Source organism: Carcharodon carcharias (genome assembly GCF_017639515.1).
Source record: "Carcharodon carcharias isolate sCarCar2 chromosome 24 unlocalized genomic scaffold, sCarCar2.pri SUPER_24_unloc_2, whole genome shotgun sequence".
Lineage (NCBI taxonomy): Eukaryota > Metazoa > Chordata > Chondrichthyes > Lamniformes > Lamnidae > Carcharodon > Carcharodon carcharias.
Window position 1 is genome coordinate 369,728 of NW_024470595.1, and position 24,228 is coordinate 393,955.

At 41.7% G+C, this 24,228-nt stretch overlaps 1 protein-coding gene across 11 annotated transcripts in view; it reads right to left on the reverse strand.

The window, feature by feature from the left end:
• LOC121273519 (NACHT, LRR and PYD domains-containing protein 12-like) overlaps window positions 1-19,288 on the reverse strand; it is a 37,668-nt gene extending 18,380 nt beyond the window's left edge. For 3 of the 11 annotated variants that reach the window (XM_041180695.1, XM_041180692.1, XM_041180689.1), the window contains exons 1-4: window positions 19,052-19,285; window positions 10,951-11,018; window positions 5,825-5,917; window positions 3,226-3,392 (exon numbers count right to left, since the gene is read on the reverse strand). In XM_041180695.1, coding sequence (XP_041036629.1) covers window positions 3,226-3,392; window positions 5,825-5,917; window positions 10,951-11,018; window positions 19,052-19,077 — 354 coding nt within the window. In that variant the 5' untranslated portion in view covers window positions 19,078-19,285. Of the gene's footprint in view, window positions 1-3,225; window positions 3,393-5,824; window positions 5,918-7,890; window positions 7,917-10,950; window positions 11,019-18,772; window positions 18,958-19,051 lie in introns of those variants that run through there. The other 8 variants (XR_005942039.1, XM_041180693.1, XM_041180696.1 and 5 more) reach the window with 7 other exon arrangements.
• Window positions 19,289-24,228: the final 4,940 nt, after the last annotated feature.

Consider the following 24,228-nt stretch of genomic DNA (forward strand, 5'->3'; position numbering starts at 1 on the left):
AGATGAAGTTACATTGTTTCATAGTTTGCCATTGTGAGATTTGAACTCTTGATACTCTTTTTTTTGAGTAAACCTGTTTCCATCTGTTTCAGATGAAGTTATATTGTTTCATAGTTTGCCATTGTGAGATTTGAACTCTTGATCTTGGGGTTACAAGCCCAGTACCATAACCACTTGGCTATTTAGGCCAAGCAAACCTTAACAATGTAGTTGCCATTAAACCTTAATGTAATTAATAGACAACATCCAGGCTTGGGTTGACAAGTGAGGAGTAAAGTTCATGGCACACAATTGTCAGCCAACAACCATCTCCAATAAGAGAAAGTCTTATTTTTGTCATTCAAGTGCATAACCACTTCTGATTACCCTACAATCACATCTAGTCCAATTACCCTCAGTCACCACTGATGAGGAGAAGAGGTTTGGATGTGGTGAAGCTACAATAGGTGAATGATGGACGGCAATGACATTATTTAAATAATCAAGGCTGAAGGTGGGAAAGGCATGGATGAGTCTTTCATCAGGTAACAGACTGAGATAAAGGAGACAATATTATGGAGGTGGAAGCATGCAATATTTGTGATGTAAAGGATTTAGGTCAAAAACTTCAGTTCAAGAGCAAACAAGAACACAGCAGCTCATGCTGTAAAAATGGAACATGGCTCATCTGCCCCAGCTCCCCCAAGTGATTTAATGCTACCAGGAAGCAGTTTGATGCTTTGCATTTCTGAAGAAACTGGGTCCAGAAGCCCCAACAAGAGATGCGGAGCTCCATTGTTGTGCAGAAAAGTAGGAGTGGAGCAGTAATCCGAAGGCAATTGCCGCTCCTTGGAATTTCTGGGCCATTCTGAATGAAGTTGTATTCATTTCTTCACCAACCCACCGTCTTGTTTTTCGTCATTTAAGTGCATGTACCTTTAATTGGTTTTGCATGGTCCTGCACATGTGATCATGGTGGGCATTTTTAACATTCTTTGATGGGATGTGGAGGGGGGTTGGGGGGCCGTTGAGAGTCGCTGAAAAGGCCAGCATTTGTTGCCCATCTCTAACTGCTCTTAAGCTGAGTGGCTTGCTTGGCCACTTGCGCGTGGTCATGCAGCTTAGAGAGACCATGATCTTCATACAGAAGCTGGTCAGAGAGCGTAATTCGCTCTTACTAAATATTCCCGTAGAGACAAATATCTTTTAGAAAAGAGATTAATTTTCCAGTGAAAGAACCAGATTTAAGATTTCTACTGTAACAAACTCAAATCAACATAGAATAAACATTACTTAACACGCAATTAATTCCAAACTACAAGAAATAAATTTGCAAAATTGAGATACGCTTTGTGACTTTTGCTCGGCAGCACTCTTTTTGAGGATTTGTAGCAATACAGGAACAAATCCAAAGTTACTTTGGCTTCCAGCCTGCTCACTTCTCCCTCCTACTCCAGATTAAAGCTTCCAGTGGCCTTCGAAAATTGTTCCACTTGGCCAGTCTCCCACATACAAATTCCATCAGCAAGGTTCACTTTGTCAAATTCTTGTTTCTTAACTCTCCAAAACTTGTCAGTTCTGTCCCCTTCTGTTTGGACAGAGAACCAACTTGTACAAGCACCCTATTTACACACAGGAGTTGCTTCTTTGCCTCTCTCCAGCTCTGTCTCTACAGTTTCTATCTCTTTGTGTTTCACAAAAAAAACCATCCTTTCTTCTGTGAGCTCCTGCATCCAAGTATACAGAATGTAACTGTCTTATAAATTCCAATGTTTGCAACAAAATATTATGGAAGCAAGAGACAAGAATTTTATAACTGAAAATTCAGTTGTTTTATGGATAAGAAATAAAAAGTATGGAGAGTGAACAGAAGAATATGGAGAGTGAACAGAAGAATATGGAGAGTGAACAGAAGGTTGGCAATAGGTCATGTAGCATACTAACAGGAATGGGTTGTGAGGAGGTTGGGATTACACCGTTTTGGTGGGGGGGGGGGGGGTGATTATCGGTAATGAAGAACGAACAGGAAGTTGGAATTAGACTCTGTGAGATACCAATGGTCATGGGTAGAGAATAGGAGTTGGAATAACACTGGGTTGCCCAGATTTTCCACTTGTTCAGGTGGCAACTGATCAATTATACACCATGCCCAATTAGCATTTTCACTTACTTCTCTTCCATTAACATTAACAGACAGAACATCAGACACTGTTTGCGTGGAATTTCCTAAAGTTATCTCCTGGGAAATAACGCACCACAGCAAGTTCTACCACACGATTCTGTCTCTACCAAAGATGGAATCGACTTCTGGTGATGTGGGGAAGAATAAACCTGCACAGCATTAGGTTTTCAATTTTCTCAGTTTGTTTCTGCTTAATTACATTTTAAATATTTTAACAGTTTTGTTTAGTTCCTTGGGATGTCTTTTATTTCCTCCGCAGATGACTTGTGTTATCTCCCCATTCCTGAATTTCCCTTGCAGATCAGTTAACTCTGACCTTCCCTAAAGCTCCCATCTGTTGTCTCTGGTCCCTCCATTTCCCAGTTCCACTCCAACTGTTTCTCTTTGTATCAATCCATACTGGAGTTATACCTGAACCAACCCCTTTCCATTGTACAGATATTGATAAACCCACTGGTTATTTCACTGCCTCATATCAATAGGCAGAACTTTACAATCCCCTGCGGGCAAGTTTGCAGGAAGGCAGTTTGGGTGGGAGGAGCAGGGTGGTTGGCTGCAAAATTATGTTGGTGGCTTTCCTGTCACCTAGCGCCAGCCATGATTTAACATGGGGCGAGAAGCCCACCCTGCCTTGTGCGAGTTGAGACCCTTAAGTAGCCAATTAATTGCCAAATCACCCTGGCTGCAATCTTTTGGTTGGTGGGAGGAAGTACAGAATTGATGGCGGTGGGGTATACTCAGTAGTTAAGCCTACAAGGGCCTCGGGCGTGAAAGGTGGGCAGCTCATTCATGGACCCCCTTTTCCGATTGTGGCTTCTTTTGATCCCTGGGCTACTGGGACAAGAGAGCTGCTGCAGCCATTTATCTGATTGGCAGGACTTCCTCGCCAAATGGGGGCAGAAAACATGGACCAACCAAATTAACGCTCCTTCGAACATTAAACGGCTGCGGGACAGCTCACTGAAGCAGGGGTAAGTTTCCCACTGACTTTTCCAGTGGTGGGATTCCAGAAAAAATGGCCACAAGTTAAATAATCAAAACTTATTCTCTGCCCACCAACTTACCTGATGTTCTTGATCACTGAAATGCTTCTCATTTGTTAACAACAAGCTGACTTTGTCCACTCCTTCTTCAATCCCCTGTTCTAGTCTGTCCCGGCATAATTTCGTCAACTGGAACAGCTGGTATTCATTGCATTTTGTCAAGAACTCAGTATTTGTAAAGTTTTGATCTGTGATAAAAATGGAGAAAACTAAACATATTATTTATTTTTCATCCCAACTGCTCCATTATTCTTAACTAAATGACTTCTGTGAGCCACGTTATCAAACATCCTCTGAAAACCCATATATACCGCATTTGCGATATTCCATCGATCTATTTAATTTTGTCTCAACGAGGTTTTATCTTATGTGTTGGTAGTTTGGGCTCATGATTGGCAAATTACGTTTAACTTGGATAAGTGCAGAGTTATGGGCGAGTACTTGGTATTCACAAACCCTTCAGGGAAAAGCATTATAATTCTTTATTGGCATTAATAGGCAGAACTCTAGTGCGTACATCCATAAAAGTGCATGAGCAATGCCACGAAGCTATAGTTACAGTCACTGGTGTGCATTCATAGGATAATTGATTACAAGATGAGGCATGACATTTTGTCTCGCACAATACCATTGTCGGCCCACACTTGGAAAAGAGTCTCCAGTTTTGGTCTCATCATATGGTGACTAAGACTGAGGCGTTAGAAAGGTTGCAGAAGGAGCTAATTGACAATTGAAAGCATCTTAATTGCCAAAACTGGTTAATAGAGTTAGATGAAAGCAAAGTACTGTGAATACTGGAAATCTGAAATAAAAACAGAAAATGCTGGCAAAACTCAGCAGTTCAGGCAGCATCTATACAGAGAGCAAAACAGAGTTAATGTTTCGAGTCTGTATGCCTCTGAAGAGTCATATAGACTCGAAACGTTAACAGTTTTTCTCTCTCCACAGCTGTGGCCAGACCTGCTGAGGTTTTCCAGCATTTTCTGTTTTTATAATAGAGTTGGGACCCGACTTCAGACAACCCTAAATGACCTGAATGAGGATTATAAAATGATGCAGGGGCCGGATTGTGTTGCAGCAACAACTTGTTCCAATTAAATGTGTTATCAAGGAGCAGGGGCCACAATTTTAAGCTGTGTAAGGTCAGATGTCAGTAGATGGTTCTTTATCAATTGAATAATGAAACTCTGAAGAAGGCTGTCATCTTGCGCCGTTGTCAGTGATTTGCTGAAACCCTTAAGTGAGAGTGAGGCCTATTTCAGGCTGGGAAGATCATCACCTCTTCAGGATCAGAGTGACGTCATTGGACAAGCTTTGATCATGCAGAGCAATCAGAGGAGAATTGCTCCAATTTCCATTCCCTAAATTGGCTTGCCTGTATTTGACCTGGCTTTCTGCCTCTCCCAGGAGGTCAGATGGTTTAATATGGAGTGGGGAGTGTGTTAAAATTACATAGGACAGGAAAGATTGGCCACAGAGTCTTGACCTGTCCATCATTGTTCTTATGTTCATCGGTTATCAATTAAGACTTGTTGACAGATAATCCGTTCCAGTCTCTCCTTATCATCCTGTTATCAATAAATGCTCACTCATTTCAGCTGGATTAAAAGATTTGAGGAGTTTACTCATAACAGATGATGGTTAAAAGGACTCCCGTTATTCAGTCGATTGTCTTTGCCTATTTTAACAGTGATATTGTTTGGGCTACTTCAGTTAACTTGATTTATTTTATAATAAAGATGGGTCAAGAATTTGTCACAAGGCTCTGTACTATTGCCTCTCTGACTTCATTTAACAGCCTTGAGCGCGTCATCATTGGGCCCAGTGACTTATCTGCCTCAGCTATTTTGATCTCTTAATCATTTCTCCACAATGACTGCTAAACATGGACCCAGTGTCTTTGCTATTTCACCAACATTGTCACTTCCATCATCACTTATGGACTCTGAAGGAAATATTTTGATTTGTTCCAAGAAATAATCTTCCACTACTAGTTTCCCCCCTTCCTCCCCTATCTTACATCCACTTTTTGTGGACCGCAAACCCAAAGACAATTGTGCTGTTCCCCTTTATTTTACTGAACTGTACACATATGAATTTAACTTGAGCATAGCTCCCTGGAACATCTTCATATTCTAAAGTTTTTTGCCTCTATATATCTCTCTCTCCTCACTTAAGTCTACCTCTGCGACCAGACTTTTATACAGGAATCCAGGTATCTCAGTATGTCGCTCGGTGTCAAGTTGTACTTCTGTGTTAAAAATGTTAAATAATAAATGCAAGGCTGTGGTTGCTGTTGTAGTGTTGTCTTGGAACATTTTAATAATACTGGCCTCCACAATTACTTTTCTGATTTTTTTTACAAACACCCAGACCTACCTCATTGATACTAGATTAAATCTCTCATGCTTCTGACTTGCCAAATACACTTTGAATGATTTCAACATTTAACACTTGCGTCAATTTCTCAGTGCGTGACACTTCTGTTTTAAAATGTTGTTTTATTTACCAAGCGATTTCATCTTTCATGATTTCAAAACCTATTTTCTTGATAATAACATTACAAAATATGACTTTTATCAAGACAGAAAATAGTTTTTAAAGGATGTAATGAACCTACCTGTGTCTATTCTTATTCCTGAAGATGTTGGATCCTCTACTCTGTTTGGATCTTCAGCCATAGTGCTGACAAGCATTCCCGGATTCTGATGCTCTGTATTAAATACAATATGAACAGGAGGATGAAACAGAAATATTAATTTGAGAAGCAGAATGATGCCTTGTGTAATGAAGTGGCAGATGATGTGTGCCAGGCGGACCAAATTGCATCCACACTATCACAACGGTTTCGCAATTTGTACTTATTATGAGATGATGTGTGCATTGAATTCAGAAGGAATGAGTCCACCAAGATTTTAAATATTAAATTAAAATATTTATTAACAAAAGAAAAGATTTCAAGCATATACATAAGATTACAACTACTTAATACCTTAACAAATCCTAAAATTCCTAATTAACCTGGCTCTCAATTGCAAGCCCCCTTTAAGGCAGCAATCCAAAATAGATTTTAAATTTAAAAAGCAATCCAGCAAGTTACCACAGTAGTCATTTGATAGTAGGATTCCAAAAGGTTGCCTCCAGCTTTAGTTAGTGGACACAGTAGACCTGTGCACAAATGGCTGGGAGCTTCCCGAAGATTTTTTCACGCACTGCTGATAGATCTCACAATGCCCCCAACACAGCCTTTCTTTCCCCTTTATAAATCTTTCTCTCACTTTAATCTGTAAATTCTATTGTTCCATATGTCTTTGGAACTTTACCTTTCCCATAATATAAAAAATTAATGTTGCCAATATTATCAGTAACCTTTGGGAAAAATAAACACACTGCTTGGACCATATCATACCTGTTTACATCTATTTGCGCAGTTAATTCATCCACTTTATTGCGAATGCTCCTCGCGATGGTAGTGGTTGTGGGTTTGGAAGGTGCTATCTAAGGAGCCTAATTAACTGTGGATAAAGTTAGGTACTGTATAACTTGAATTTTGTCTCTTTTTGTTCTGGGACACTCAGTGAAACAGACTCACTGTGAATGATAAAATGTTGCATTTCTATCTGGAACAGTGTACATTAAAATTCCTATCAATTTCCTAATATTTGCAACTTGAGCCCAGAGCCAGCAGCCAGTGCCTTGTCAATGAGTTGAGGAAAAGGCTGTCTCTGCACAATAGCATATTAGCCATTTAGACACCGAAATAAACCACACATAAAGATCCCTGCAGTTATCAAAGGATTGAGCCTGACTTTCCATAGTTACATGTATCATTTTAAATTTGCAGCAGGTACATGTTTACATTCTTACATAGCGGATGGCTATTGCTGTGCTGTAGGTGATAGAAAAGATAGATGTTTCTTACTTTCAGCTGTAGTGTTAGACAGTAATGAATATAAAACCACAATCTGCCCCGAGGTATAAGGAACGGGTTGTGATATTATCTTTTTCTCTTTCATTTCCTCGCTGATGTGTCACCAAGATTCACTCAGGCCAGAGACGCAGTCTAAAGTGACAGCCCAAACATCCCCCATTATTTGTCTTCAGCTGAACTCTTCCCCTAACAGACCTTCCCTTTCTTGCTTGTTTCCATCTGCTGCTGTTTTATTTTATAACCAAAAAAGCCATTTAAATAGACAAGCCCATCTCAGTAACATTACTGGTAAATAGAACAAGAGGGTAAATGGTAGGGTTTTATGCAGCCAGCTTGCATTAATGGAAGTATCTCAAATTATAAAAAGGGTTCAATAGTGTTTAACATCTTCTGAAAGAGATTTTGAACTGAGGCCCCATCGACCCTCTATTGTGGACACAACGGATCACATTGCATCATTTCCATGAACAGCAGGGGAGTTATCCCTGGTATTTCTGACCAATATGTATATCTTAAGCAACATCACAAAAGCAGATGGCCTAATAATTACTATACTGCTGTTGTGGAAGCTTGCTGTGCACAAACTGGCTGCTGCAATTGTTACATTATCACAGCAAGTTCAATTCAAAAGCATTTCATTGGTTTTAAGAAGTCTGGTAGCCATGAAAAACTCTATAAAAACGTGAAATAAAAACAAAATGCTGGAAATACTCAGCTGATCTGGCAGTATCTGTGGAGAGAGAAACAGAACTCACGTTTCAAGGTGCACCTTTCATCAGATCTGGAAAAAAAATAGAAATGTGATTTGCGTCAAAGTGAGGGCAAAGTGGCGATTTAAAATGATAGGCCATCGGAAGCTTGGGGTCATATTTACGCACTGAAAGGAGGCATTCTGAAAAGTGCTCAAATCTGCATTTGGTCTCCCCAGTGTAGAGGAGACTGCGTTGTGAGCAGCAAATATAGTACACAAGTTGAAGGAAACACACATCAATTCCTGCTTTGATTGGAAGCAGTGTCTGGAGTCTTGGATGGGAAGAGAGAGGTGCAAAAAAGGCAGATATACATCTCGTGTGTTTGCATGGAAAGGTGCTGTGGGAAGGTCACAGATTGTTGGCGGTGGCTGAGGAGTGAACCAGGGTGTCAGGGACAGAACAGTCCCTTTAGAATGTTGAAAGGTGAGGGGAAGGGAAGGTGTTTGGTGGCATCATTAAGTCACATAACTGTCGGACAACATAGGAACACAAGTAGGTCATTCATATTTCGGAACCAGCTTCCATTGAGTGAGATCATAGCTGATCCGTGCCTGGATACTCTTATCTATGACAACAAAAACTCGATCCCAGTTTTGAACATTTAATTGTCGCAACGTCTGCAGATCTTTGGAAGAGGAAACTCCAGATGTCTTCAATCGTTTTGTAACTTCCCAATGTCCCTCCTAAATAGTTCATTAGTTTAGGAAAATGCTGCTATGCTCTTGGTTCTCCATCAGAGGAAATAGTTATCTCTATCATTTTAAATGTAACAATTAAATCATTCCCCAATCATCTGAATCAGTGAAACACAAGTCATTCTTATGCAATCTTGGAACATGTCGTTAACATCAATACCCTCCCCCATTTTGTCTCGTAATTCCATTAATATTTCCCAACCCAAGGCAAAAGACTGCCTTTTTTAAATTAATTCGCGGGATGTGGGCTTCATTGGCTGGGCCAATGTTTGTTGCCCATCCCCAGTTGCCCTTGAGAAGGTGATGGTGAGTTGCCTCCAATTCCATAAACTCTCATTTTAAGCAATTGTGTTTTGTGAGGAACCTTATCAAATGCCTTCTGTAAGTCCACATGAATAGCGTCAATTAGATACCCATTGGCCACCTTTTTAACAATTTTCTCAAAAATATCAACTGGATTAGGCAGATATGAGATATCTTTAACAAAACTATGCCAGCTCTCTCTGATCAATTTATCTTTGCTTCTGTATTCAGTTACTTTATCCTGAGTGGCAGACTTTGGGAGTTTCCCCATATTATACTGACAGAGAAAACAGGTGACTGCAGGCCTATCTCAACCATCTTAAATAAAAGAGGGAACAGAGTTATTTTCCCATCCAACATTTTGCTTGATTCAAAGTTTGTGCTTTTAAAGATTATGACTAATTCTTTTGAGATTACCATTCCTATTTGTAATGCACCCATAAGTGGCTAACATCAACCCTTAGTGACTTATCTAGCCTAAGAGACATTGGTCTATCAATCACTATTATTTGTACTGATATCAATGCAGTAAATTCCTTGCTTGAGACATTTTTAATTTCCCTTCACTCACTGGTGTTTAATCACCTTTCTCAACTTTGAAGCTGGATACCAAGTACTCATTAGTAAATCTGCACTTAGCTTGTTAGTCTTCACCATATCAGAAACTGGCATCTAACACTGAAGAGAATTCAAAGGTCTTTATGAATTTAAATAGTAAACAAAATGGAATAAATAGAGGGGTGGGGTGATTAGAGAACAAAAAGGAGACCTATGCTTGGAAAGAGAGAGCATGGCTGAGGTACTAAATGAATCATCTTTACCAAGGAAGAAGACCCTGTCAAAATCACAGCATTGAGGGAAGCTAGCATGGATTTGTTCAAGGCAGATCAAGCTTAACTAACTTACGAGTTTTCTGAAGAAGGAAAAGAGTTGATAAGGATAATGTAGTTGATGTGATGTCTATAGATTCCAAAAGGTGTTTAATAAAGTACCACACAACAGGTTTGAAGTCCATGGAATAAAATTGGCAGTGCCTACTTGGAGGCAAAATTGACCGAGTCACAGGAAACAGGGTGGTGATTAACTGTTGCCTTCTGGACTGGAGGATATCCAGTGGGGTTTCCCAGCGTCACTATTAAGTCCACTGTTCTTGAAATGTACATTAGTGACTTTGACTGGGTGTACAGGACGCAATTTCAAAATGTGCAGATGACACAAAGCATACAAGTATTTGGAGGAGGATGGTGATCATATTTCAATTGGACACACACGTGCTGGTGGAATAGGGACAAATAGCAGATAAAGTTTAATGCAGAGGAGTGCACGGTCATACATTTTGGTAGGGAGAACAAAGGCAGGCAACATTATATAAAGGGTACAAATTTAAAAGGGCTGGTGAAATAGAGAAACCTAGGGACATCTGCCCACATATTGTTGAAGGAGGCTGGGTCGGTTGAGGAAAAGTTGAAAAAGCATACAAGGGTTTTAGATATGGAAACAGAGTACTAATGCAAGAATGTTGTGATGATCCTTTAGAAACATTGCTTCAGCCTCAACTGGCAGTATTGTATCTAATTCTGGGCACTACACTTAGGAAAGAATGTGACAGCTTCAGAAAGTGTGCTGGAACTATTTAGAAGAATGGTACCAGAGATGAGGGATTTTGGTTACATGGACGGAGTTTAGAAGTTGAAGTTGTTCTCCTTATGGAAGAGGCCGAGATGAAGTTTGACAGAAATGTCCGGACAGAATAGAGGAGGAGAAACTGTTGAAGGATTGAGAACTTCTGCATCCTATTTCACCCGAGGCTTTAAAAAAGAAAATCCACAGGAATTAGATCAGTAGTTAAAGGGGGAAAAAGCAGGGCTACAGGGGAAGAGCAGGAGAGTGAGAGTAGCAGGATTGTTTTTGCAGAGAGCTGGTCCAGTTTGATGGGCTGAATAGCCTACTTCAGTGCTGTAACCATTCTCTTAATCTACTGAACTGCTACACAAAAAGCTACAATAGCTCTGTTTTGTCTTTATTGGAACACGATTATGTTGGTTAATATATTCTGGATCATTACCTTGTGCTGTGGCTCTAGAGAGTCTTGATGAATTAGTGTAGTGGTTTCTGCAGTGTGATGAACACCCCCTGGGTAAAGATCAGTTAAACATCAGTCATAAAGAAGACCTTAAGCCTGATCAGCAAAATCCCTCCCCATCCTGTCAGCTCATATAGAGCTGGACCTGAATTACAGTCTAATTTAGATTTAATTGTTCCCATAATACTGATAATTTTTGACTAAGTCATTAATTCTGTATGGTGACAGTGACTACATATCCCCTACATTTTCCTGCGAGGTTCAGAAAAACCTGCAGAGAAACCATATATCGTAGCTTAATGGGGTTTTGTGTGCTCAGCTGAATTTTACTGTCCAGCAGATAACAATGTTTATTATGGGATTATAAAAGACTTAAGAGAGCGAGATGCAAAGCTCATTGTACGTTTATTGGGCCCTGACATCAGAAGGGCAGGCAGGCCGAACTCTCTCGAGTTGAAATTTTCTTGCTTTTGATCACTGTGCTTTTTTTGGTCCTGGTTCTAACGGTATAATTAAATTTGATCTTTAACTTTATTAATTGTGGTAACTAGGCTACCATAATGCTAACCAGATTGTACTGCCCTGAATTTGTATAATTTCCATTATAAGTTATTTTCCGAGCAGCAGAACGATGATTATATACTTCCATATTATAGCATCTAGTTAATGAGTAACGATCCCAGCCGTTATTAGAATTTTCATACCCATGGATATAAGAGTCTTGATTTAATCTTTCTTTTAACAGTTCATCAGAAAATTCAATTTATTGAAAGACTGAAAAATTCTGGAAGTAAAATTCTTTCGCTGAACAACTGGAAACAGCCTGTGTGAATCAATCCTGTCCTATCCGTCCCTAATTTTATATAATTCCGCTCCATAATATGTATCACATATTGAAAAAAAATGTTTTCCTTGCCTCTGGCATATATTTTGCTTGATGTCAGGTAAAAAATGTGAATTCTGTTTCTCTCTCTATAGATGCTGCCTGACTTGCTCAATATTTCCAGTTTTGTGTTTTTAATTTCAGTTTCCAGCATCCAAAGTATTTTACTTTCCTATCAGCATCCAGGTGATTTGGTTTTGCAAACTTTTTAGACTTCAAGTTCTTTCCTTTAGCAAGGATTACATGGCAATATTGGTCTGATTCAAGTTTCTTATTATTGTATTGCTTTTTTTCATTCTATAGCTCCTGTCATTAACACTAGATTCCCACCCTTTTTTTTGAGCAGTATTTTCTACTTGATTTTCTGCCTTCAATATCCTAAAGAACCATACTAAATCACAGAGATAAAAACAAAAAACTGCGGATGCTGGAAATCCAAAACAAAAACAGAATTACCTGGAAAAACTCAGCAGGTCTGGCAGCATCGGCGGAACTCCAGTTCTGTTGAAGAGTCATGAGGACTCGAAACGTCAACTCTTTTCTTCTCTGCCGATGCTGCCATACTAAATCACGTTTTTCTACAGAATCAGTATGGACAGGCCTGTACTTACTTGGTTTCTCTATCCCAACCATGTCATATCATGGAGTAAAGACAGTAATTGTCTATTCAGACAACACAATTCCAGAGGTTTGAGGCTCAGTAATTTAAATGGTTTGGAGCAGAGCTTACAATGGGAGACAGACAAAGTGTGTGAGTGGGTAAAATTACAGCAACTGGAGTTCAATGTAGCAAAGTGCAAGGTCATCCACTTTGCATCTGAGAAAGAAAACATTGGAATGCTTTCAGAATGACATGAGACTAGGAGCCCTGGTGGGAATTAGGAGCCCATGTGAAAAGATCAATACAATCTTGTGCACTGGAACAAAAGATGATCAAAGGGCCTAATGGAATGTCGGTGGCCAGTTAAACATCCCACCTTTTGTAATGCTGTTCAAATCAAATAAATAAATCCAGCAGTCAAAGAGGGGAGGGTCATCAATGACCACTCTTTTACACTCAAGTGAAAGGAGGGAGAAAATACAGACCCCAATCATCGTAAGATATTAGAAATAGGAGTAGACTAGACGATACAGCTCATTGAGCTTCCTTTGCTATTCAATAAGATCATGGCCGATCTCACTGTGGCCTTAACTCTGCTTCCCTGTCTAATTTTTGACCCCATTGTAGGTCAAAAATTTGCCTAACTTAACTTTGAATAAATAGTGAACCAGGCTCCAGCACAATCTGTGAAAGCAAATTCCAAAGATTAACAAGATAAGAAACTCTTCTTCATCTGTCTTAAATGGGAGGCCCCTTATTTTGAAACTGTGCCCCCTAGTTCGAGATTCCTCCATGAGAGAAAACGTTCTCTCAGCATCGATCCTGTCAAACCCCCTTAGAACATTATATGTTTCAACAAGGTCACCTTTCATTCTTCAAAACTTCAGTGAGTGTAGGGCCAACCTATTCAACCTTTCCCCATAATAAAAACACATCATCCCAGAATCAGCTTAGTAAGCCTCGAACTCTAGGTGTGGTCTCATCAATGACCTGTACGGTTACAGCAAGACTTTACTTTTTTTTAAAATCCATCCCCCTTGCAAAAAAGGCCAACCTTGCACTTATCTTTGTAATTACTTGCTGTACCTGCATATTAGCTATTTGTGATTCATGTACATCCCTCTGTACTACAAAATTCTGCAGTCTTCCTCCATTGAAATAAAATTCTGCTGTCCTATTCAGCCTGACAAAGTGGAGAACTTCACATTGTCCCGCAGCACACTTCATCTGACAAATTTTTGCCCATTCACATAACCTATCTATATCACTTTGCAGATTCCTTGGACAGGATTTTCGCTACCAAGACAGGTAGTTTGGTTATGCATGCTTGGCTGAGAGCTCAGGTTCCTAGAAAAGGATTACCTCTGTTTACTCATTTGGGGAGAAGGGAGAACTTTGCCTGACTGACAGCTTTGTGATGTTAAAATAAGCTCTTTTTCTGTGATCTCTTTTGTGAATGGCACAATGCTTATTTGCACAAGTTAAAGAACATAAGAACATAAGAAATATGAGCTGGGGTAGGCCATTCAGCCCTTTGAGTCCACTCTGCCATTCAATGAGATCATGGCTGACCTTCTACTTCAACACCATTTCCCCACACTATCCCCATGTCCCTTGATGTTTTTAAGATGTAGATCCATCGATCTCAGTGTTGAACATATTCAATGGCTGAGCCTCCACAGCCATCTGCGGCAGAGAATTCCAAAAATTCATCACCCTCGGAGTGAAGAAATTTCTCAGTAAAATACATGATATTTATACAGGGATTCTTGTTATTAGGTTTAGGCACTGGAGGCAAAGTGTGGGGGCTTTTAAAGGGTAACTTTCCCTTTCTAATTTGCATTGTCTATCGTGGCAGCCGTGACTCAACGTGAAGCACTCTCACCTCTGACTTGGAAGGTTGTGGGATCAAAGCCAACTCCACGGGCCCAAGCACTAAAATCAAAGCCCACGTTCCTGGTGCCAGCACCAAGGAAGTGCAGCGCTGTGTTGAAGCTGCTATCTATCAACTGAGGTGTTAAACCGAGGGCACTGTCTGCCATCTCAGAGGTTTCTGGGATCTTGCTGTACAAAAATTGGCTGCCGCATTTCCTACATTATACCAAAGGCTTCAATTCAGAAAGCACTTCATTGCTGTAAAGTACTTTGGGACAGCCTGTTGTCGTGAAAGGCGCCATAGAAATGCATGTAATTGTTTTTTATTGTCAGCAAACTTGGACACATTACACTTTGACCCCTCATCTAAATCATTAATATAGAATAAGACCTAATTTTGTATTCTAACCTGTTCTGTAACACCTTTTAAAATCCTTTCTGAAAATCTAAACAGAATACATCCAAAATTATTTTAAAAACACAGCGAGTTGTTGTGATTTGGAATTCACTGCCTGAAAATGTGCTGGAAGCAAATTCAGCTGTACCTTTTATAAGAAAATTGGACAGATTCTCATAAGGAAAAGAAAATGTCAGGGTAATGGGATCGACTGGAAAGCTCTTTCAAAGAGCCAGCATGAGCCTGATGGGCCGAATAGCCTCCTTCTGTCCTCTATTAGCTTCATGTGCATCTGGGGGGTGGGGGGGAGGGGGTCATCTTCAATTGTGGGTGTTATATTAAAGAAAGCAGTGCCTCCTCTTCTATGTATGTTTAGTTTATCACTTAAATCTCCCTTAACATTGTCTGTGTTGGCAGGTGAAATTTAACACAGAAAAGCGTGAGGTGATGCATGTTAGCAGAAGGATAAGGAACAGGCAACATAGACATAATGGCACAGTTTGAATAAGTGAGCAGGGACAGAGGGACCGGGGAATTCATGTACAGAGATCATTGGAGGTGGCAGGACATGGTGAGAGTGGAATTAATAAAACATATGGGATCTTGGGCTTCAGAAATAGAGGTATTGAGAACAAAAGCAGGGAAGTTATGCTGAACTTTATAAAGCTCTGGTTAGGCCCCAAATAGAGTGCTGTATCCAGTTCTGGTCATCACACTTTAGGAAGGACGCAAGGGTCCTTGAGAAGGTGCAGAGGAGATCCAGCAGAATGGCTCCAAGGATGAGGGATCTCATTGACAAGGCTACTTTGGAAAAACTGGGGTTGTTCTTCCTGGAGCAAATGACGTTGAGGGGAGATTTGATAGAGGTGTACAAAGTTATGACAGATGTAGATAAGATGGACAAAGAAAATCTGTTCCCATTAGCTGATGGTGCAAAGATGAGGGGACAGGGACTTAAGATTTTGGGAAAGAGATGCAGGGGGATTTGAGGAAGAAAAATTTTACACAGTGAGTGGTACGATCTGGAACTCTCTGCCTATGAGGGTGGTGGAAGTGGAGACTACCACCAATTTCAAAATGAAATTGGATAGGCACTTGATGGAAATAAACTTGCAGGGTGAAGAACAGGGCAATGAGGCTGACTGCTTTTGGTCATAGGGAGCTGGCATACACTTGGTGGGCATAATGGCCACCTTTTCTGCCCTAAGGACTCCATCATCTAAGTTGAACAATTTCAGCTGCTCCAATCTCTCCAATGAATTCAAGTCCCTCAGCCCCAGTGCCACCCCCGCAAATCTCCTCCGCACCCTCCCCAAGAATCCCACATTTATCCTAAAGTGTAGGCTCCATATGCAGGGTTCCTTTCTAGAGGGATAGAATTGAAAAGCAAGGAGATTATGTTCAAATTGTTTAGAACCATGGTTAGACTACACTGGGGACACTGTGTTAGGAATAAGGCGTATGTTCAAGTTTAATTTATATTTTTCTATTTGTCGGTTAAAAAGATGAAACCTGGGATCCAGTTTCATTTTAGGGTGGAGACAGTAGGTCTCAGGCTTTGTTTGTGTGCCTGTATTTTAATGAGTTTATAATCCTTAAAGTGGAGAGCTATGTTATCAATGGGGGCAATAGTCTAGGGAAGTTAAAACAAAGTAGAAAAAACTGCTGTTGCCTAGCAACAGGGGTCCAGAGAGAGGGACCCACAGAGATGGAGAAAACTAGACAAGGAGTTTCAGTTCAGTTGAACCCTGGATTCCAGAGAGGCTGGGCAGCAGAGGAAATTGCAGCAGCAGGTTCCAGAAAGTAAACAAGAAAGTCCCCAAATCCAGGGGAGCTCAATAGGAAAGGCCTCAAGAGGGCAGTTAAGACAAAGGAAAAGAACAGGAACCTGGAAAGAGTCCTGTTAAATGAAGTTAAGAGTGAAGAACAGCATGGAAGGCTCCAAGCTTAAAGAGAAGAAAGCTGCAGGAAACAGACTTAAAGCAAAAACTGCTTGAAAGAAGCCAGAAGGTCCAAGGAGACAGCTGAAAGTCTGTAACTCTTTACTGTGGGAATGTGAAGCAGTGGTGTTCTGTTGGCATGGCTGAATCAAAGAAAGCTTGAATGCGATCCAGAGGAGAGGAACATCGGGAGGAGAGCTCAAAACCCTGGAGATGGACCCTTGCGGAAGGCACCTAACCGAAAGCATTGGTTGAGCAGAAGAACTTGCTCTGGAATCTTCAATTGTGGAGATTGGAAACCCTTCTGTGAAAGGCAGGGTTCAGTGAGACCAGTTGGCTCACAGTATGACAAGTTTTTAACGGACGGACGGGTGGATGGGGTTGGAGGAAAATGGTGGAGAATTTGAGGCGAAATCCTTAGCATGTTTGGGGTGGCATCTGTCACTTGGTTTCAGAGTGGAGCATGCTGACAACAGGTCACCTATTGGCTTAGCTGGACTGTGTACTTATTGTTAATAGCTTTTGTAACTTGTGTTATCCTTACAAATCTATAAATAAATAGTTATTTGTTAGTACAGAACTTGAGTACTGCTTCTGGCACTCATCAGGACACTCAAGAATACCAATATAAGGAGGAAAACTAAAATTTATACTGTATGTGAAGAGAGTGCTGATTGGTTGCAAGTGGCATTGCAATAGAGAATACACCACTGATGGTGACTCGCAGTTAACTGCCAACCATTGTTTGAAATTTAAACCAGGCAGCTTAACCCTGATTGGTCAAAGCATTGCTCGGAGGAATGAATCAACAAATGACTATCACTTATTTTGTTTAACTGAAAAAGGTGTAATGTATGTACCTGTTCTTTCTGTCTGCAAAGAACAGGGCCCTGTGTATTAATATATGTAGCTTCCAGCAGACGCAAATGTGCCAGATTGTGAGCCTGACTGATAATCTTAAATTGGTTGCCAGCATAATTCTTATCACATTGAGAATTATTTAGCAAATAAAAACAAAAAAACTGCGGATGCTGGAAATCCAAAACAAAAACAGAATTACCTGGAAAAACTCAGCAGGTCTGGCAGCATTGGCAGAGAAGAAAAGAGTTGACGTTTCGAGTCCTCATGACCCTTCGACAGAACTTGAGTTCGAGTCCAGGAAAGAGCTGAAATATTTCAGCTCTTTCCTGGACTCGAACTCAAGTTCTGTCGAAGGGTCATGAGGACTCGAAACGTCAACTCTTTTCTTCTCCGCCGATGCTGCCAGACCTGCTGAGTTTTTCCAGGTAATTCTGTTATTATTTAGCAAATGTTGTCCAATCGCACAATCACTTTGCACACTGCCTTTTGAATTTTGCAATGATGGGCTGGTTGGGTACAGTCTGTACCCACCCAGTGCAAACAGCAGCTAATGCATGCTGTCTGATACGATCTGCCAATCGTTGGGATGTACGGCTACATACCTAGCATCACACTGAAATTCATTTGCCACATTACTCATTTGTGTGATAGGCAGAACGTCTTTTTAGCTTGGAGACAGCATTCTGTTAGTGGCGAATACCACTCGTGTTGCTACTGCATAGTAGCAGTGTAAAACAGGTTCACCTGCTGCTCAAACTCAACAGACCCTGGGCCCTGTGCTGTGAGATCTCACTGGCTCCATCCTCCCTGAGTCACCCACCATCTGATCTCGCTGGTTCCATTCTCTCTATTTCAGTTGTCTCAATTCTAATTTTGCCCCCAACCCTTATGTGAAATACAAACATACAAATGAGGAATCGAAGAAGGCCATTTGGCCTCTCGAGTATGTTCTGCCATTTGTTAAAATCAAGGCTCATGTTATTGTGGCCCCGACTCTATTCTCCTTCTTCATTCGACATTTTCTCTCAACTCTCCTGATGAAGAGTGATATGGATTTGAAACATTAACTCTGTCTTTCTCTCCACAGATGCTGTCAGACATGCTGAGTTTTTCCAGCAATTTTTGTTTTAGATTTCCAGCATCCGCAGTATTTTGCTTTTATCTCTTTTTCTTTTTACCCCATATCCCTTTGACTGCCTCATCAGTCAAGAACCTATCTCAGCCTTGAAAATATTCAAAAACCCTACCTCCCTTGCTCTCTGGGGAATTCCATTCCCTCTTCCTACTCCTTCGAGGTAGAATGTTTTCGTTTGTAAAATGTACATTGAATTTCCTGGAACTATTGCAATTGGCGGTTTGATTTCCGCGTTCGCCATTTTCTCTCCACTGTAGAACCCATGTATTATCGCCATGAAAATACACGAATACACTTCGGTAATACTATAAAATAACACTACACAAAAACAATCTACATCAATACTCTATAATATTGGAGCTGTAATTGTTTCTTACACTTATTTACATACCAGCTCGCGCCGCCCTCATTCCGCATCCACAAACTAGCAGCACTGCGCCGGCGCAGCAGAGCAGGGCAGGACAGGTTCTGATAATGCGCCTGCGCTAGCGCCGGCCTGAAGGGTCATGAGGACTCGAAACGTCAACTCTTTTCTTCTCCGCCGATGCTGCCAGACCTGCTGAGTTTTTCCAGGTAATTCTGTTTTTGTTTTGGCTGCTCATAATGCTGGTTCTCCTGCCAACGCAAGATGGCCGGCAAAACTAGTTTGCGTTTGCGCACTGGCTCGCGCATAAACCAGTGGCGTCATTTCCAACTGAAATCTGACCTGAATTGAAACTCAGCTGCAGCTGGTCCCGCTCGCAAATCGGTGTTCCATTTTGGAGGCTGACGAGGGCGCTGGTTCATCCAAGGAAGGAAGACAGAGCCAAGCTTCTGGCACCAGAAGCAGCCTTTCTGTACAGGAGGGGTGCAAGGGAGGAAGAGCAACAGTAATAGGGGATTCTATAGTCAGGGGAACAGATAGGTGCTACCATGGCTGTCAACGTGACTCCAGGATGGTGTGTTGCCTCCCTGGTGCCAGTGGCCAGGATGTCACTGAAGGGCTGCAGGACATCCTGAAGGGGGACAGTGATAAGGCAGAGGTCATGGTACATGTTGCTAGCAATGACATAGGTAGAAAGAGGGATGAGGTCTTGTATCAAGAATTCAGGGAGTCAGGCAATAGATTAAAAAGCAAGACATCTTGGATTGTAATCTCTGGATTACTGCCAGTGCCACGTGCTCGTGAGCTCAGAAAAATGAGAATAGCATAGAGGAATACGTGGCTTAAGAGCTGGTGCAGGAGGCAGGGTTTTAGATTCCTGGATCACTGGGACTATTTCTGGGGAAGGTGGGACCTCTACAAGCAGGATGGTCCACATCTGGACCAGAGCGGGACTAACAGCCTTGCAGGTGGGTTTGCTAGTGCTGTTGGGAGGAGTTTAAACTAATTCGGCAGTGGGAGAGGACACAGAATGTTCGCAGAATAGGGGCACATCATAATACAGTAAAACAATCAAGTCAGAGTACAGCTGCGTTAAGTTTCAAGGGAGTGAGGCAAGGCTGGATAGCCTCTAGTTTAATACCAGGAGTATTACAGGTAAAACGGATGAGTTAGGGGTGAGGATTGACATGTGGAATTGTGATATAGTAGCCATCATGCAGACGTGGCTGAGGGAAGGGCAGGATTGGCAGCTCAACATTCCGGGATAGAGAATCTTCAGGCGAAACGGGAGGGGGTAAAAGAGGAGGAGGCATTGCATTATTAGTTAATGAGTCAGGGGAGAGCAGATTTTAGTAAAAAATAAGGCAGGATCTGGCCAAGGTAGACTGGGAACAGTTACTTGTGGGGAAATCCACAGTGGAGGGTGTTCAAAAAGGAAAAGGGGACAGTACAGGCTCAACATGTTCCCTCTAGGGTGTTAGGAAGGAGTAACAAGCCCAGAGAACCATGGATGACCAGAGTAATTCAGATTACGATAAGAATGAAAAGAGAGGCTTTAAGCAGGTACAAGGGAAGCAAATCAGCAGAGGCATTGGTGGAGAACAGGAAGTGCAGGGTGGAGCTTAAGAAAGCAATTAGGAGAGCAAAGAGGGGGTATGAGAAAGCTCTGGCTGGTAAAAGTAGGGAAAATCTCAAGATATTCTATAATTATATCAATGTGAAGACTATAACCAGGGAAACAGTCGGTCCCATAAGGGACCAAGAAAGCAACCTATGGGTGGAGCCAGAGGACATCGCTAGAGTGTTGAATAAATATGTCACATCCGTCTTCACTCAAGAGAATGAGGATGAAGGTATCGAACTCCGGGAGAGATACTGCGAGGTTCTTACGCAAATTGATATAGGCAGTGACAAGGTATTGGAGGTGTTGGCAGGCTTAAAAGTGGACAAACCTCCAGGTCCAGATGAAGTGTGTCCCAGACGACTGAGGGAGGCAATGGAGGAGATCGCAGGGGCTCTGACCCAAATTTGTAATTCCTCTCTAGCCACAGGGAGGTGCCAGAGGACTGGAGAACAGCTAATGTGGTTCAGCTATTTAACAAGTGTTGTAGAGATAAGCCAGGGAACGACAGGCCAGTGGGTCTCATGTCAGTGATAGGGAAACTATTGGAGAACGTTCTGAAGGAGAGAATATATCTCCACTTGGAGAGGCAAGGTTTGATCAAGTATAGTCAGCATGGCTTTGTCAGAGGGAGGTCATAACAAATTTGATTGAATTTTTTGAGTTGGTGACCAGGTGTGTTGATGAGGGTAGTGCAGTTGATGTAGTATATATGGATTTCAGAAAAGCCTTTGACAAGGTCCCACATGGGAGACTTATAAAGAAGGCAAATGGCACATGGGAAACAGGGTAATTTGACAAGGTGGATTCAAAATTGGCCTAGTTGTAGGAGACAGATGGTGGTGACAGAAAGATGCTTTAGTGACTGGAAGCCAGTGTCCTGTGGCGTACCACAGGGACCTGTGCTCGGTCCTGTATAAATTGTCATTTATATAACCAACATAGATGGCTATGTGGGGGGCAGGATTCGTAAGTTTGCGGATGACACAAAAATTGGCTGGGTGGTTAACAGTGAGGTTGAGTGTCTTGGGTTCCAGGAAGATATAGACGGGATGGTCATGTGGGCAGATAATTGGCAGATGGAATTTAACCTTGAAAAGTGTGAGGTGATACACTTTGGAAGGAGTAATTTGACAAGGAAGTATTCAATAAATGGCAGGACCCTAGAAAATTCCTGAGGAACAAAGGGATCTTGGCGTGTCTGTCCATAGATTTCTGAAGACAGAGGGGCAAGTTAGTGAGGTGCCAAAAAGGCATATGGGACACTTGCCTTTATCAATCGAGGCATAGATTACAAAAGTAGGGAGGTCATGTTGGAGTTGTACAGAACCTTAGTGAGGCCACAGCTGGAGTATTGTGTGCAGTTCTGGCCACCACATTATAGGAAGGATGTGATTGCACTGGAGGGAGTGCAGAGGAGATTCACCAGGATGTTGTCTGGGAGAAACATTTAAGTTATGAAGAGAGGTTGGATAGACTTGGGTTGTTTTCGGTGGAGCAGAGAAGACTGAGGGGGCAATCTGATCGAAGCATACAAGATTATGAGGAGCATGGACAGGGGAATAGGGAGCAGCTGTTCCTCTTAGTTAAAGGGTCAGTCACAAGGGGGCATAGCTTCAAGGTGAGGGGCAGGAGGTTTAGCAGGGGATGTGAGAAAAAAACTTTTTTACCCAGAGGGTGGTGACAGTTTGGAATGCACTGCCTGGGAGGGTGGTGGAGGTGGGTTGCCTTACATCCTTTAAAAGGTAGCCGGATGAACACTTGGCACATCATAACATTCAAAGCTATGGGCCAAATGCTAGTAAATGGGATTAGGTAGGTAGGTCATGTGTTTCTCATGAAAGGCCTCTTCTGCACTCTGTGATTCTGTGAAATACACTGGGAAGCCGATGCTGGATTTCTATTTGATGTTGATTTTGAGGCACATTTCTTGACCGTAGAATAATTCATTTCGCAGCTCAATCTCCCATTTGTTGTGCTGCCAGATCACAGCCAATTTAACACTGAAATCTGAAGGCGTTGGTGTGAGTTAAGTCCCACCTTACAAACAGATGCATTTCCATCTGCTGGGTTGTGCCTCAGACTGGAGGCACCTCTTAGATCAAATCCTTTTACTCCAAAATACACACAAGATTCACTTGTGACTGTGTTTCAATACAGAAACTGATCTTATTTCACATTCCAGTACATAGCCTCTTGCTGAATAACTGTACTCGGTGGTCAGACATCTCCAGTTTCACCCTCACCATTTCCTGCTTTACCTTGTAACCTTTGTGCAGTGTCTACAGGATCAGTGTTTAGCAGAGTAAATGGAACTTTCTCTTACCTTTCTCTCCAGTCAATCTATGGAAGCTCTTTGAATTGGAAGGGTTCTCCCTGGTTGGTGCTGCCTCAATACTGTGCTGGTATTAGTTTGGATCTCTCTCACATGAACGGAAATTGATGCTAAGCTACTAGTCCATCTTTAAAACTGAGACTGATAGATTTCTGTTACCTAACAGGGTGCAGAGATATGAGACAAAGGGGTTCGATCACAGATCAGCCAGGATCTCATTGAATGCCAGAACAGGGTTGGAGGGTGAAATGGCCTCTTTCTCTTTCCATGTGCTATGACCAATATCCTTTATTCACTCTCTGGCTCTCAGTCACCCACTTGGTCTGAGAGTCTCTATTTCTCATTCACTCGATCTGTGTCTTATCTCCCTGCCTCTCTTCCTCTGAGAATCTAGTCTACAAACACCAGGCAGCCATTTTAGGTTTGTACACAGTGGCCATTTTATGTCCCCACAGCACTGGGACATTTATGATAGAGTTGACTCCTCTCTCATGTAACATTAGTATTTTAAACGTGACAGAGACACAGGTATGGAGATATAAATTCCACATGTATTCCCTGGAATATTGTAGGATCAGGGCATTCAGTCCCACACTTTGCTGTTGTGAATTTGAATCCTGAATTTTCTAAAACTGAATCTGGAAGTAAAAACCCCCGGGATGGAATGATTCGAATTCTTCTGCTGCTGCAAAGCCGGTGTCTGTGTCTGTTTCTCAGTACTTATTAACTGTTTAAGATAACAGTTTAGAATGCCACAAGTTTGCCATAATTCAACTCAGTCAGAAATGTCCCAATGCTATGATTGATACCAATCTTTCAACGTCTGCCTCTTCATCCCCTCTCGCTCTGTCTCTCTCTCTTTAACATTCCCTCATTCTGCGTCTTCTCTTTTTCTCTCTCTTTCTCCCTCGCTCTCTCAAATTCTGTAAGAAAAATCCCCAAACACCAGGCAACCATTTTCGGTTTGTTCACAGTGCCCATTTTATGTTCCCACAGCACTGGGACATTTATGTCTCGCGCATGGGACATTTGTACTTTCAATGTGAGAGAGGCACAGGTATCTCCCTCCGTTTTAAAGCTGGAGAAGGGATCTCCCTCCATTTTAAAGACGGCAATGGATCACCCTCCATTTTAAAGATGGAGAAAGTGGATCCCTCCATTTTAAAGACAGGAATGGATCACCCTTTACTTTAAAGATGGAGAAGACGTAGTCTAGTGGGGCATCAGCAAGACTTTTGATAAGGTCCC